The 14,100-nt window shown below is 33.6% G+C and overlaps 1 protein-coding gene across 3 annotated transcripts; it reads right to left on the reverse strand.

Annotated features, from left to right (window-relative positions):
• LOC110810700 (CBL-interacting serine/threonine-protein kinase 3) lies at positions 1 to 9,593 on the reverse strand. 3 transcript variants are annotated; one of them, XM_022036952.2, is made up of 15 exons: positions 9,347 to 9,593; positions 8,275 to 8,482; positions 8,074 to 8,136; positions 5,577 to 5,648; positions 5,001 to 5,108; positions 4,787 to 4,867; positions 4,148 to 4,201; positions 3,922 to 4,047; positions 3,752 to 3,841; positions 2,217 to 2,270; positions 2,017 to 2,127; positions 1,360 to 1,473; positions 1,199 to 1,255; positions 1,028 to 1,102; positions 1 to 653 (listed from the first exon to the last, which is right to left on the reverse strand). In XM_022036952.2, exons 2-15 carry the CDS (start codon positions 8,443 to 8,445, stop codon positions 579 to 581), a joined length of 1,251 nt encoding a protein of 416 aa, XP_021892644.2. In that variant the 5' UTR covers positions 8,446 to 8,482; positions 9,347 to 9,593; the 3' UTR covers positions 1 to 578. The 3 variants fall into 3 exon arrangements, with proteins under 3 accessions (XP_021892644.2, XP_021892642.2, XP_021892643.2); XM_022036950.2 differs by having other exon boundaries at positions 2,217 to 2,339; positions 9,347 to 9,591; XM_022036951.2 differs by lacking the exon at positions 9,347 to 9,593 and adding an exon at positions 8,787 to 9,265 and having other exon boundaries at positions 2,217 to 2,339.
• Positions 9,594 to 14,100: the final 4,507 nt, after the last annotated feature.

Below are 14,100 nucleotides of genomic sequence, written 5' to 3' on the forward strand. Positions count from 1 at the left end.
TTAGATAATGTCATATATCCATCTCATATATCTAATACGATCCTTGCAATATAATTGTCTAAACATTACAACATATATATATATAAAAGCACAACCTCCTTGCTGATACATTCACTTTTCCATGCGTCTAACTAGCAGGATCCCTTACCAACAAAATCACTGAGGATGGATTTGCACTGCCATAGCCTGACACGAAAATGTACACTTGACCCTGAAAACATCATGCATCCTTAGGGAGGAAAGGCACGAGAAACTACTTAGAGACTTCATCTAACAAACTATTACAGCAGATCTACCTGTGAAAGAAATGAAATATGCGCGTATATATACAAGTCCCTGGGTCCCTAAGATTATGCATTACAACATTATTTGGAAGCCACAGTTGAGGGACAAAAACAAACAACTGCACCTTTGTGGCAATCATCCATGCTTCCCGCGAGGAAAGAAATCGTGAGGGGCGAAAAGAATTAAGATATAGAACAAGAACTGAACACCGAGCAACTTGGCGTGGGTACAAAACTACGGTAATTGAACTTAAAAGAGTGCTTGTTTCTTTGACGAGTAAAACATGACCTTTTTCAGTTTGCGTCTTGCATGTCCTCCTCAGTTTTCCACACAACATCCTCAAGGCAGGTCGAGAGGTTTTTATAAAACTGCAGCACCAAAGCCAACATTCAGAAACATTGGAATATTTTCTTATTGCTTTCTACTTTGATTTTTATCTTTTAGTTTCATAGAGCTTTTTTTAGATTGATAAAAACCTAAATTCAAATTTTCACTCTTGATTTTCTAGTTTACCAAAAGTTCTAGTTGCCAATTTATACCTCGTTTGACAACAAAGGAAGGCAACACCAATTTATGATGCCAGAAACAATATCCTATTACTGTAAGAAAATTAGTACACCACTATCTACCATTCAGTTATAAAAGGGGGTGACATAACTTGAATACAAGTTTCAAAAGTTAAATAGAATGGAGTATGGGTATGAGGAGGTACCAACAAAAGGAAAGGAGAAGAAAAAGATACCTTATGAAATTCTAAAGTGTCCCCTTTTGCTTTTCGCACCTCAACCATATGAAGAGATGGTGCCACTTGAAAAATCTGCTTGACATATAAGAAAATGTGAAAATGAATATGCAAATTGTACAGCAAAACCAACTCAACTCATTAGTCAAACTAAGTTTCACTTTCATGTACCTCCGTTGCCACATTAAGATTTCCCTTTCTCCCAGCTTTCATGTTTTCGAGCCTCATCTGAGTAAGAGAAATGGCCCATGTTTCAAATAAAGATCGAGTAAGTTGCCTCAAGCCCTATTTCTAATGAATCATTCAAAAATAATTATATGCCATTTGTTCACCTTGTAGTTTTTCTTGTGAACATCAAAACCAAGAGGCTTTGCAGCTTCTTCAATCTTATTGATTATCTCACTAGCAGCGCATTTAGATGTAAACCTTGTCTCTCTCTTAAACTCCTGTAACAGGAATAGAATAGGAGTGCATATATCAAAATTAAACCACAGGCATGCCAAACCCATCTTATAGTCTACTCCATGGTGATACACTTTTCGTAATCTATGCAAATAGTCTAAGTAACATGTATTCTTATGTGATTGATTGAACAAATATAATGGTGCCACCAAGTTAATTTTTCTACAGAGAATGCTCAATAGTCAGGTTTACATGGTACATTTTCAGTTTCTGAAGTCACAATTTTCATGATTTCCAATGTAAGTGTTTCAAACTGGTGAGAAGAAAAGGCCAAATGTATTTTCAACAATAAAATGGCTTTTTCTTTTTCAAACAATCAAATGACAACACAAGTTTCATGTCAACTTCACATATCCTGTTCTGGCATGATAATTCCCCTATTTGATTTTCCGAATAAGAAATTATATTAGACAAACTAGTGAAGATCCTTTATCTGAAAATAAAGTGAAATATTTAAGAAAAGATAATTACAGCTCTTCAATGACATCCTTTAAATTGTAAGATAGATCATTTTTTGACATACAAACCTGTTCTGCATCAAATAAATTCCCAAGATTTAATCCTTTAGACATAGAAATCAACTCAAACGCGTTCATGGCTGCAGGCTGCTCTTCTTTCTTTTCTGTTACATGGTGCTCCTGTTACAATGCTAAGGACATTTACTAGACTTTCTTTTTATGAAAATAACAAAATTTCCCAAAGTTAGAGGAATAATTTTCTGACTGACCTCTGAATCCTTGAAAACAGCTTCTACATCATCCAAGTTTGTTTCTTCTGTCTCCTGGAACACAGGAGGCTTATAATCTTTCTTAAACCATTCATCTTCCAAAATTTCAGGTATAGTAATACGCTGCCAAAGAAATTATGAGATTAATGATGTGAACTGAATTAGTAAGAGCAACAAATTTTAATTTGAGAAGGTCAGCACCAGCTTTCTTGTGAAGGTCTAAGTACATAAATTGGATTTAGATGAAGATATAACATCACTTGAGGAGTACAACTACATGCAGGACTGGATCAGATTTTATATTTGATTCACAATTGAACTAATTTTACTCTTGCACGTCTATTTTAACGTGGCTAAGTAGGAATAAGATGGCATAATTGTGACGGGAAGCATTTGGGAAGATGCCGCGTAGTTACAGAATTCGAGATAATAAGAGAGACAGGATAGTTAGCATGTAAACCTATCTCGACATTGATTAAACAAAATACTGTGACATTGGTAACCAATTTATGCACAACCTAATACAGGTCCATCCTTCATGCAGTCTATAGAATATTACATTACCTAACAGCTAATCTTAGTATGCAGTCCATAGAATACTACATTATCTAACAGCTAATCCTAGTAAAGAAAGTCTATTAAAAAAAAAAACATCAAGTTAGTCCTTGAGACATACACCGATGCAGACTATGCAAGCCACCAGTTTATTGGCGGTGTTGCTATGTGTTATTCTACTTTATTTGGAGGAAAACTTGTTAGCTAGAGGATTAAAAAACATAATGTGGTTGCTATATCAAGTGCAGAGGCAGATTTCAGGGCGATGGCCTGAGGGCTGTCTGAATTGTTATAGCTCTAGATAATTTTGGAATAAAGAATGGATGGGAAGCGTCAATGAGATTATTTTGTGACAATAAGTCAGCTACAAACATTATTGACAATCTTATACAACAATACACGGAACGAAGCACATTGAAGTGGATAAACACTTCATAAAGAAAAGAGTCAAAGAGTTGATTGATTTGTATTCCAACATCTCAATTAATGGTCAACTGACAAACATTATTGACAATCTTATACAACAATACACGGAACGAAGCACATTGAAGTGGATAAACACTTCATAAAGAAAAGAGACAGAGTTGATTGATTTGTATTCCAACATCTCAATTAATGGTCAACTTGCAAAGGTACTAACCTAAAAGACTCAGTAGAGCAACATTCCAAGGACTTATCTCCAAGTTGTGAATGAAAGATGCATGTTTACAAACTTGAGGGAGAGTATCACTTAATTTTCTGTCTTAATATTAGGAAATTAATCTTCCTAAAGATGTGATAGCAGTTACGGGTCCTACTGATGTGGAGATTTGATTTGTTTGAGTTTCCTATTTTCTCCTTGTAACAGCCATATATATACATTAATCACACTTTTCATTCCCAAAAAACACAGCCACATATATGTTCCTATATATGCTCGTCAATACACAAGAAGTTCAGTTTCTCTCTAAATTCCAAAATATACATATATGATAACTTACACTCATAGGGTTGGGATCCAATATTCGAGTTATCAACTTCATGGCACTAAAAGAGAGCCAAGGAGGACAAGTGAATTCAGCAGCTGAAATCTGCATACGATTAAAGTGAGGGAATACCAGAAGATCGAGATAGTAGAAGAACTGCAGTATGAAATTTACAAAATGCTCACTTTTTTATAAAGGTTCATAAGATTAGAATCATCAAAAGGCAAGTACCCTGCAAGCAATACAAAGAGTATCACTCCACATGACCACAAGTCTGCAGTTGCACCATCATAGCCTCTATCATTAAGCACCTAAAAGAAAGACAATACAGTAACATATGTATTAAACAGAGGTTTTGAAAAGGGCCGGCACATTGATGAAAGTGGAGCTTAATGAACTAATCAAGCACACCTCTGGTGCAACATAGTTTGGAGTTCCACAGGTAGTGTGAAGGAGCCCATCATCCTGTCAAAATAACCTTGTAAGGAAATATAAGCTCACATCCTCTAAAAGCAATTTAAGAGATCCAAAAATAAGCCTTAATCACACAATGCAATCATTTAGGGTTTCAAAATTTATTGTAAATCACAGAGACACAGAGAGAGAGGTAACAAGAAATTAGTCTATAGTTCCAATATGCAAAAAGATAGTCCTCAAATATTCTTGTCCTTTGAATATTGTTCATTAGAAAAATGAAATCCAATGCATGAGTATTAGATTTTTGCTTTGACTTAATAAATTTGGTCTATATATAAAGACATGAAAGGTCATCCTATGGTCTGTAACTTTTGCTAGAGCAGCATGATTGAAAAGGGTGCCTCGACAAGGAAAATATGCATGATCATTTGTCTCGATTCAGTAAAACAGAGAAAGCTTGAAAGGAAATAAGACACCATCGCAAGTCCTGTGGCAGATCCTATCAAGTTACCAACATTTAACACGAAGAATAAGAAATAAAGGTACCAAGAAAGTGAGTGAACTGAAAAGGTGATGGACAATGAAAAAATAAAAGAAGACTTGCACTATCAGAAACGATAACTGTATCATTACCCGAACTTGCTGAGACAGTGCACTCAATCCAAAATCAGAAACTTTAAGGTTTCCATATGCATCCAAAAGCAAATTTTCAGGCTGCAATAGATCAAGATAAAGGTCTACATTAAGAAACTATTTCATGTGGAAAAAGGAAGGATGGGTGGAGTGGGAATTGAAGAATGCTACAATCTACAAACTTTTGTATTTAGATGGTCTTAGAAATAGTTACCTTGAGGTCTCTGTGGTACACGCCCCTGCTATGGCAATAATCCACAGCATTAATAAGCTGCTGGAAATATCTCCGTGCCTCATCTTCTCTCATTCGTCCATGATTTACCTTGACATTTGAAAGAGTTTCCCATCAAAAGATATGGCAAGCAGGCAACGATTATGGGGAGCTCAAAAGAAGTATACACTCTAGGTTATTATATCTTGTGGATGCTATCCATCAGGTAAGTACTGCTGCTCTTAAAAAAAGTACTCATCAAAGGGGCAGAACAACATGAAAGGAAGGCTTTTTTTCTTTGCTTCAGTTTCAAGATGAGAGCAGTATACTCAAAGAAATATGGTTCCCGTAAAGAATGGAGGGATATGCCCCTGTATATGTGTGTGTCATTCCATTATAGTCCACAATCACCAAATGTAGTTTCTTTAAAGAAGAGATGAATGCATTCATATTGGCAGCAAATGATAAGATTCAGGGCCAGTCAAATTGGGTTTGTAATTTTAAAGTTAAGTAATCTATACAGAGGATTGAGGAAGTTGACAAATTTAAAGCCTTCTAGAATATGAATCATGAACTCACAATTTTGTCAAAGAGCTCTCCCCCAGTAACAAACTCCAAAACAATAAAAATCTTTGTTTTGCTTCCCATCACCTGCAAAAAATAAGAATACTTAATAATTCTCACTCTTCAGCAAAAGAATTCAAAAATCTTAAGTCAGTTCTATAATGCAGATTTCATTCCACATGCGAACATCCGTCTACAGAAGAAAGTATCAAGATAGTTGACATCATGTTGCTGGTTTACACCTCTTCAGAAGTAACATGTCAATATAATCATATGTACCCATAAAGAAAAAGAAAAGACAGCCCGACTCCTTAAGATAAAAAAGGCAGTTATTAGCTGGCAGTATTTGAAATGCCCATCTGTTCATTCTTTTATTATGCAAAGACTGCCTTTGTACAGTCTAAACCTTAGCAAAATGCCATATACAACTTGTACAAATCACAAGACTGAAAATCTGCAGGCACAAACAAATATTCAGGACTAGTGGAGTAAAATTTAGTTGCTAGAATCAAATCATCTAATATCATTTGAAAAGGCCAATCAAATCACTAACTACGGAGCCTGAGAATAGAATAAGAGTAATGGAAGCATTGCATTCAATAAAAAAATGGGTTTCAACCTTAAAGTCAATGTGCTCTTGATTGTGGAAATGCATTGGATAAGACTCTTCTGTAATTGAAGTGCAAGGGTGCTGACCTTTGCTTTTAGAGCTTCTAGGGGCTGGCTTCAGGAAAAGAGGATTCTTTCTCCTCATTGTTCATGTTGGTGATGGAAGCTTTAAAGAGCATGTTAATAAAAAGGAGGGGAGAAAGGATCATAGAAGGGGTTACCCTGCAAAAACCCCTCAAGAATCATCCAAATGTCCTCCTCCTTAAAAGCACATGTTGGAGCTCATCTTCCTCCTTATTTCCTTTTGAAGCCAAACCATCAAAAAAGGGGTATCGAATAACACAACCCTAGTAAAGCTCCTCATATAAGCTGATACTGCCCCTCTTAAACCTTAGCTGATCTAAAATGCCTTCCTTTTATCGGTTAGTCCCAGTTGCTTCTTCGGTTCAAGTTAATCACTGAGTGAAAACTTTGTCATTCCACTCCCCTTCCTTTAACCATAAAGCTCTAGATTTCAATCATAAAATTACTTCTTTTATTGAAGTTGGTACCTAGTGCAAAAGCACACTTCATTCTCCTTTCCTTCACCATAAAGCTCAAGATTTTTGCTTTTACTTTTAAGAGATTTTCTCCAGAGAAGCCATCAGCCATCTCCCTATTTGCACCACCTTTGTTTGCCCTTATTGCCCAAAAATAACCTCCTCCCTCTCTTTCACATTACAATCAGCTTCCTCACTAATAAATTCATTCTTCTACTGATACTTATAAAAGTCTACTTCTCATTTTTCAGAAAGAAACAATCACAATAGCCTCCTAGTCTTCTTGTTACTGTTTGTTTATCCTATCCTTTATTTCAACAATAGTGACATTCCAATAATCAGAGACTTCCATGACAGTCTTGCTCCACCAGCCCAAAACTAGATAACTGAAACAATCAACCTTGACCCACATTCTTGAACTCAAAATGTGCTTGACCCCATTTCTATGTACTTCAAGTATCATAAGATAGTATCTAGAAGTAGGCCTAAGTATAATAACTTCTTTGAAACCAAGGAGATAACCAATATAATTCCCCAAAGATGGTAAGATCAAGTCTCTTTGAAGTCCCTCTGGATGTTCCTAATTTCTCTCTTCTTGCTAGAGCTCCTGGGTTCACCAGTTTCCACCTCAACCATCTGAATAATTAAGTAGGATAGCCAAATTATCTTCAAAGCCTATGCTAATAAGAAAAGATATTAGTAAGGTATATACTTCAGCATGCTCCCCTTGCACAAGAGTTCATCAAGCTTCAAGTATTGATGAAGTGCACACCTACCACATAATACGTTGAATATTTTTTAACTATAAACAAGGCAGCCAAGACCAAACTACATGAGTTAAGCTTAAACAAACGAACAGGAAGGCGTTCAATTAGTTTTGGTGCTTACAACTTAAACCCTATTAAGGAGAGGAAAATGACCGAATATGAAAACCAGGATAGAAATATTTGTGGAATTGATCAAAGAAAATAGATATGAATATAAAGACAGCTCTTGAAACCAAATTTCTAAAACACAAACCTAAGTAAGATTAATAAAAGTTCACCAATATCAACAACTTTCTAGTGTATATGTGCAAGTATAAACATCAGATTAGAAATGAATGCATCAGGTCAGGAAGCCAAATATCTCCCATTATTGGTATCAGATAACAAGTAATATAAAGTTACAAGGTGACTGAACTGAGTGTTTAGAAGCTGAAAGTCCAGTCAGCAGTTTTTAATTAAAAATACTAGGAACAAAATATTTTTGAAAAGGGCAGTGAGAAAGAATATGAGAATGTAGAAGAAATGAAAAGTGAATTGAACAAGCAACGAGAACAAAGAGAGATATAGAGAGAAAGAGAAAGGGGGAGAGAGAGAGACCTCATATAATTGGACAACGTTTGGATGTTTTATCAACTTCATAGTTGCTATTTCCCTCTTGATCTGCATCAATGGAGAAAACTAAGATATCAGCATATAAACATGCCACAATGATAATGTTGGTTACGTGAATCTCATGTTCCTACACATCTAGCACACTCTGAAATTTTCCTTTAAACATAGGAAGGACCATAAGAAAACCTGTTCCGCCATCTTGTGCTTTAGAACTTTCTCTTTATCAAGGATCTTCAGAGCCACAGGTTCCCCAGTCTCAGAATTCCTAGCAAACTTCACTTTAGCAAATGTTCCTTCACCAATTGTTCTTCCAACCTCATATTTACCAACCCGACGCTTAACTTTCGGTTGACTCATGATTATCTTTGCTGCTATAAGTACTTCGACACTGTTCCTGATATACCACCATATCAAGAAATTAGTAAATTCTTACACATTCTAAAATTTGGGAATGCCAAGTTGCCAACAACAGAAGAAGACAGCACAAAAAAAATTGAACTAAAATTTTACTGAACCTGAATTTCTAGTCAAAGAAAAACTACCCTTAGGTCCAACTACAAAACAACTAGGAGAAGAATAAGACTACAAAGCCCATCAAACCAAATCAAGCAGCCATTTACAGAGATCAAAACTTAGAAATGGAGATTATGAGTTCCAACATGCTTCCAATGCATAATTAAACAAGAAAGAGCATTAACCTCAAAATCTGAAATCTTCTTCAGCCAAACAACTCGCCTCCTTTCGTAATAACTCAGATCAATTTAGAATTTAAAAGAAAAAGAAAAACAGCTATTTCCTCATGAAAGCCCCCGAAACCATATGTAGTACAAGAAAAGACAAGAAAAGAACAAAAGTGAGATTAAACTTAAAAAATAATCTCACGAGGAATCTTTTCCTGCAATCCTTAAATAAATAAATACCGCTTCAACATGCAAGTTATAATAATCGCAACTGGTACTAAAGAAAAAGAAGTTCAAGAAACAACTCTGCCTTAAAGAAAAACCAAGAAAGTTACAGAAATTTCAACATTTACTAATTCTCCCCCCGGAAAAAAAAAAATAAAGAATCAATAAAATTGGAAATACGAAAGAATGAGCTCAGTTTCAACTTTCAAAGAGAAGAAAAAAGGAACAAGCAGAGAAAACGTCAACGGAAAGTCAATCAATGAAGATGATAACATACTAATCTATTTACATATTTAAAAGCTAATGAATGATTGAGAGAGAGAAGAAAGAAAAAAAAAAAGTTGAAGACGAACCAGATAAGAAGAAACAAGCGTTGGCGAGTATATTGAAAATGGCCTTTGGCTGAGCTGAAAAGCCAATTGAGAATAAGAAACGATCTCTGCGTGCGAGTTTTTTACTTTTCTTGAATTTTTGTGTTGCAGAGAGAGAGAGAGAGAGAACGAGAGAGGGTTGATGATAGGGATGGTGATGATAATGGCGATTCTTCCCTGCTCTGCAAACAGACAAATCTCTGCCTACTCATCCTTCTGCAGATCTTTTATCCCTTTTCCTTTTTTACTCTCTTAACGACCGCTCCAAATTTTCTCCATTTTAAATTAAATTCTAAAGAGTAAGTTTTTATTTTATAATTTATTTATTTATTTTTTAAAAATATTTACACTACAAAATAGTAAGTTAATAAAAAAAATAAAATTTTAAATTAAAAAAATACTGCATTTTATAATTATTCATTAAGAATTAATGGGATAAATATTCATATTTTAAAAAATAAATTTAAAAATTTTAAAACAATTTATTCAATCAAATTCACTTATATAACACTAATTTTATAACCCATTAAGAAAATGTATTGAGAATTTTGCCATTGATAGTAGCCAAATTGATATGATTGAAATTGGAAATATATATATATATATGTGCTAAATATACTAAAATTTGCACATAGTTTATTTAAATTTTCATTTCGTTATATTACAATGTGTAGTTATAAAAAAGTATACGTTTTTATCCTAAATTATTTTATGATGATAAATAATATTACCCATCACGGAATTCGAGTGGGGTTGTGCTCCTATATGTATTTTTGTTTAAATGTTATTCTTATTGTATTATAATTAGTGTATGTATATTACTTAATTGATAAATCTATTCACGTAACAAGAATATTAAACATTAGCTTAATGGTTTGATACGTCATTCTCTACAAGAGATCGTAAATTCGAGTTATATTGTGTTATTGTGTGAATGTTATTTGTGTTATTTTATTAAATGTTGGCTTAATGGTTGACATGTCGTTTTCTCGTCAAGAGATCGTGAGTTTGAGTTGTAATAACCCAACATTTAATTAAATGATAATATTGAATTAATAAAGTATTAATGGAAGCAATTAATAATTTAGGGTTTATATTTCTTACACAGTTTAATCATAATGTCTAATTGGATTACGGAAATGTCCATTGAAGAAAGTTAACATAACATAAAGAAAAATGTAATTAGCAACCTATAGGGTCGACCTCCGCAGCGCAACTGATGGAAAACGAGAGGCAACCTTGAATCGTTAACTTTCTTACTGTTCAAGATCTGAATCTTAGTTGTCATGATCTAAAATTGTTAAATAAAGGGTATGACCTACTGTAACGGCCCCAGAAATATTAAAATGAAATGAGTATTTAAATATATCAAATGCGGAAGCGAGATCAAAATTTCAGTTAACATCCCTTACACGAAAAACCAAAAACGTACTTAAATTATAAAAATGTTAAACTAACTAAAAGAGAAACTCGAAAACAAAGCTATGAGCATGACTATAGAGTCTCTAGGCATCCCCTTCGTCGTCCTCCTGCGGAACGGGCTCGGGAACCATGTCTTCCTGATCTGAAATGGTTAAATAAGGAGTGAGCTACACTAGCCCAGTAAGAACATCACGATATCTCACTGTCACGGAGGTAAAGGTGGGTAGAAAACACAAAAAGACCAATGGAGCATAATTTACAACAAACTCGCTTATTAACATAAAAATATTTTCCATCCACTTACCTCGGTGGAATTTATGAAAACAATATAAGAAAAACAATAACATTATCATAATCATGGAATAATATAAGCTGTAAAACATAACACTTATCACGCCTCTTGTAATTCAATCATTGTACAACATATCTTTTTCTCATTTACCAGCCTACTAGTATCCGTGGGGGTCCATAGGGGTCCCGCTACCTGTTAACCTTTAACATTCATAATCAGTTTCCAGGGCCGTCCCCATACCCCGTCCGGTATGGGCGCCAAAACCATAAACCTCAATACCCCGTCCGGTATGAGGGTGAAACGGGCCGTCCCCATACCCCGTCCGGTATGGGCGCCAAAACCATAAGATCTCCATACCCCGTCCGGCATGTGAGACCACAATCCCGGTAGGGTTCCCTACGGACCCGGTCCGTCCACCATCTCCCAGGATATCTAGTCAGGCTGACCCCCATAATACAATTATCAGTCTACACAATCTTTCATTTTCCTTTTCCTCAGTCAGCATCATCAATTCACATTTAAACGAGCAAATCGTAATTCATGCCAAACAGACAACATACAATATCAGTTTTTCAGTCATTCAACCCATGATTAATAAAAATGTAGTATATGCACACAAATCTGTAAAATGAACACACCAAACCTCATTTTGCATTTAAACCTGTAAACATGCCAAATAACAGTAAATCACCAATCACACTAGACTCGGGCTCCATTAGCCACCTTAAGCAATTTCACACATTCGTTAATTCAAGGAATATCGTTTTATCATTTTAAACTTTAATACCGTGATAGGAAAATAGGGTGAGGGGTCCTTACTCGTTTCGGGGTCCGAACACGGCTTCACAGTGCGCTTGGTGAATATCTGAATCTTAGTTGTCCTGATATGAAATTGTCAAATAAGGGGTATGACCTACACTATCCCAATAACAATATCAAAATTTTATAACTGGTACGGAAAATTAAAGATTGATAAAAATCGCAAAATAACTAATGGAGTTATTTCATTTTTAGGTAAATTCATTTAATTTTAAAAACGTTAGTTTCATACTCACTTTTTAGGTTCTCAAATATGACTTGTGAATGTAAAAATCAAGATAGCAATTCATTAGATATTCTAATAAACAACAATAATCAAACTTTACTTTTTACTTACTGACTGGTATCTCTAGGGGTCCGTAGATGTTTCCACTACACATAAACCTAATATCCAATTTATAAATTATTCCGTCGTTCTCATACCCCGTCCAGTAATGGCCGTCAAATGTATCACTGTCTCAATACCCTGTCTAGTAATAAGGGTGAACAAGTATTTCCCAACTCTTTCCAGTATGAGACTTCTCAACCCCCTTCGACTGAGATAATATAAATGTCTGAAACTTAAATAGAAATAAATTCATAAATTAAATGCGGAAGCGATTAATAGAGTTAGAGTTTACATTTTTTATACAATAATTTTGAATGCTCAATAGGATTACGGGAACGTCTCTCATAAAATATAAACGGAAATTAAACGAATAAAGCAAAAAATGAATAATTAAACATCGTAAGACAACATTCACTAGCACTTGAAGGAAGTTCGGATAGTGAACTACTCACAACCCTCTTGTTGATCGAGATCTGGATATTGGTCATCTTTTTATGAAATAATTAATGAAATAGTGAGTTACACCAACCCAATAATAATATCACACTAATCACATATACAGACAACTATTATCACTACTACCTTAATTTAATCTCGTTATTGTTAATGTCGTTGTCATTAACACCTCCATCTCATTCTTACTCAATACAATCCTACTGCCACAATAGTTGTTTTAAATAATCACTACCTTATTCCTGTAATTATTATTTATTAGAAAAATATATTATTTAAAAAAAAAATTCGGTATAACACGTAGGTAATTTTAACAATTACTTAACAATTAGCATAAATTTAATAATAGCTAATAACAAAATAATAGTCAAACAATTTATATCTAATAAATAATTATAAATTAAAGAATCATATTCGTTATATAATTATTAATTAAGTTATCTTCACGGCAATAATATTGTCTATTAAAATTAAAAATTATAATTATAATTATTTGATTTTAAGTCGATTACATCTCTCTATAAGTTATCGAAATGTCTTTACATTCATAATGACTAATGAATTATACCTCACTATTAAATAGATATTCCAATTTTTATTTTCGCCTAAAACAAAACTAATATATATATATCATGATGTAATCAAAAAAATTCATGCACGACTATTAGGTCATAGTTGACTATATCTATCAATTAAAACAAATTTTAAAAAATTTTATTTATTAGTTATTCATGGTGTTGTATAAATTTTAAATTAAACTATAATATAAAAATCTAAAATAGTTTATGTATTCACTTGTTTGTGCCAAAATATTTTAAATTTATCAAAGTCCAAAACTTTATTATAAAAAAAAAGATTATAATAAATTGTTTTATATTTATACTTGTATGGTTCGTGTAACATGCAGCATGCATTGTATGCATTGTCACGTGGTCGGTTTTCTGTTTTTATTTTTTCAATTTTCTTTAAATTTTAAATAATAAAAATTATTTATATTATAATCACGTAAATATTAATTTAATAAAAATAATATATATTTATATTTAATATAAATCCACGTGATACGTTTACTAATTATATTAATATCGGTGAATAATTAAATTAAATTTTTTTAAAATATATTTTAGAAAACTATATTAATTTATATATATATATATATATATATATGCCGTGTAAGCAATTCTTATCCGTGAATCTTAGCGTTAAGCCTCGGTGGAATTCGTACTTGGGCCCCACCCTCTCTACTATTAGTTATCAGCGAATCTATATAAAGATTCATTTAATTTTTTTAATTATTTATTTATTTTGCCTTATTTACTGTCTCTTATCTCCTGTCGTTTTACGTTCTTTTTTCTCAGAGGTCTGTCGTTTTGCGTTTCTTGTAAGTTAAAACACGTGGACTAATGCCAGACGTTTTTTTTT

Source organism: Carica papaya, chromosome 5, assembly GCF_054855325.1.
Source record: "Carica papaya isolate Zhongbai chromosome 5, ASM5485532v1, whole genome shotgun sequence".
Classification (NCBI taxonomy): domain Eukaryota; kingdom Viridiplantae; phylum Streptophyta; class Magnoliopsida; order Brassicales; family Caricaceae; genus Carica; species Carica papaya.

Coding starts and splice junctions, on each gene's coding strand:
- LOC110810700 (XM_022036950.2), bottom strand. CDS start 8,445: ATGAGTCAACCGAAAGTTAAGCGTCGGGTTGGTAAATATGAGGTTGGA. Junction 3,842..3,921: donor TTATGAACCTTTATAAAAAA/GTGAGCATTTTG, acceptor AATCGTATGCAG/ATTTCAGCTGCTGAATTCAC. Junction 1,256..1,359: donor TTCACAAGAAAAACTACAAG/GTGAACAAATGG, acceptor TCTCTTACTCAG/ATGAGGCTCGAAAACATGAA.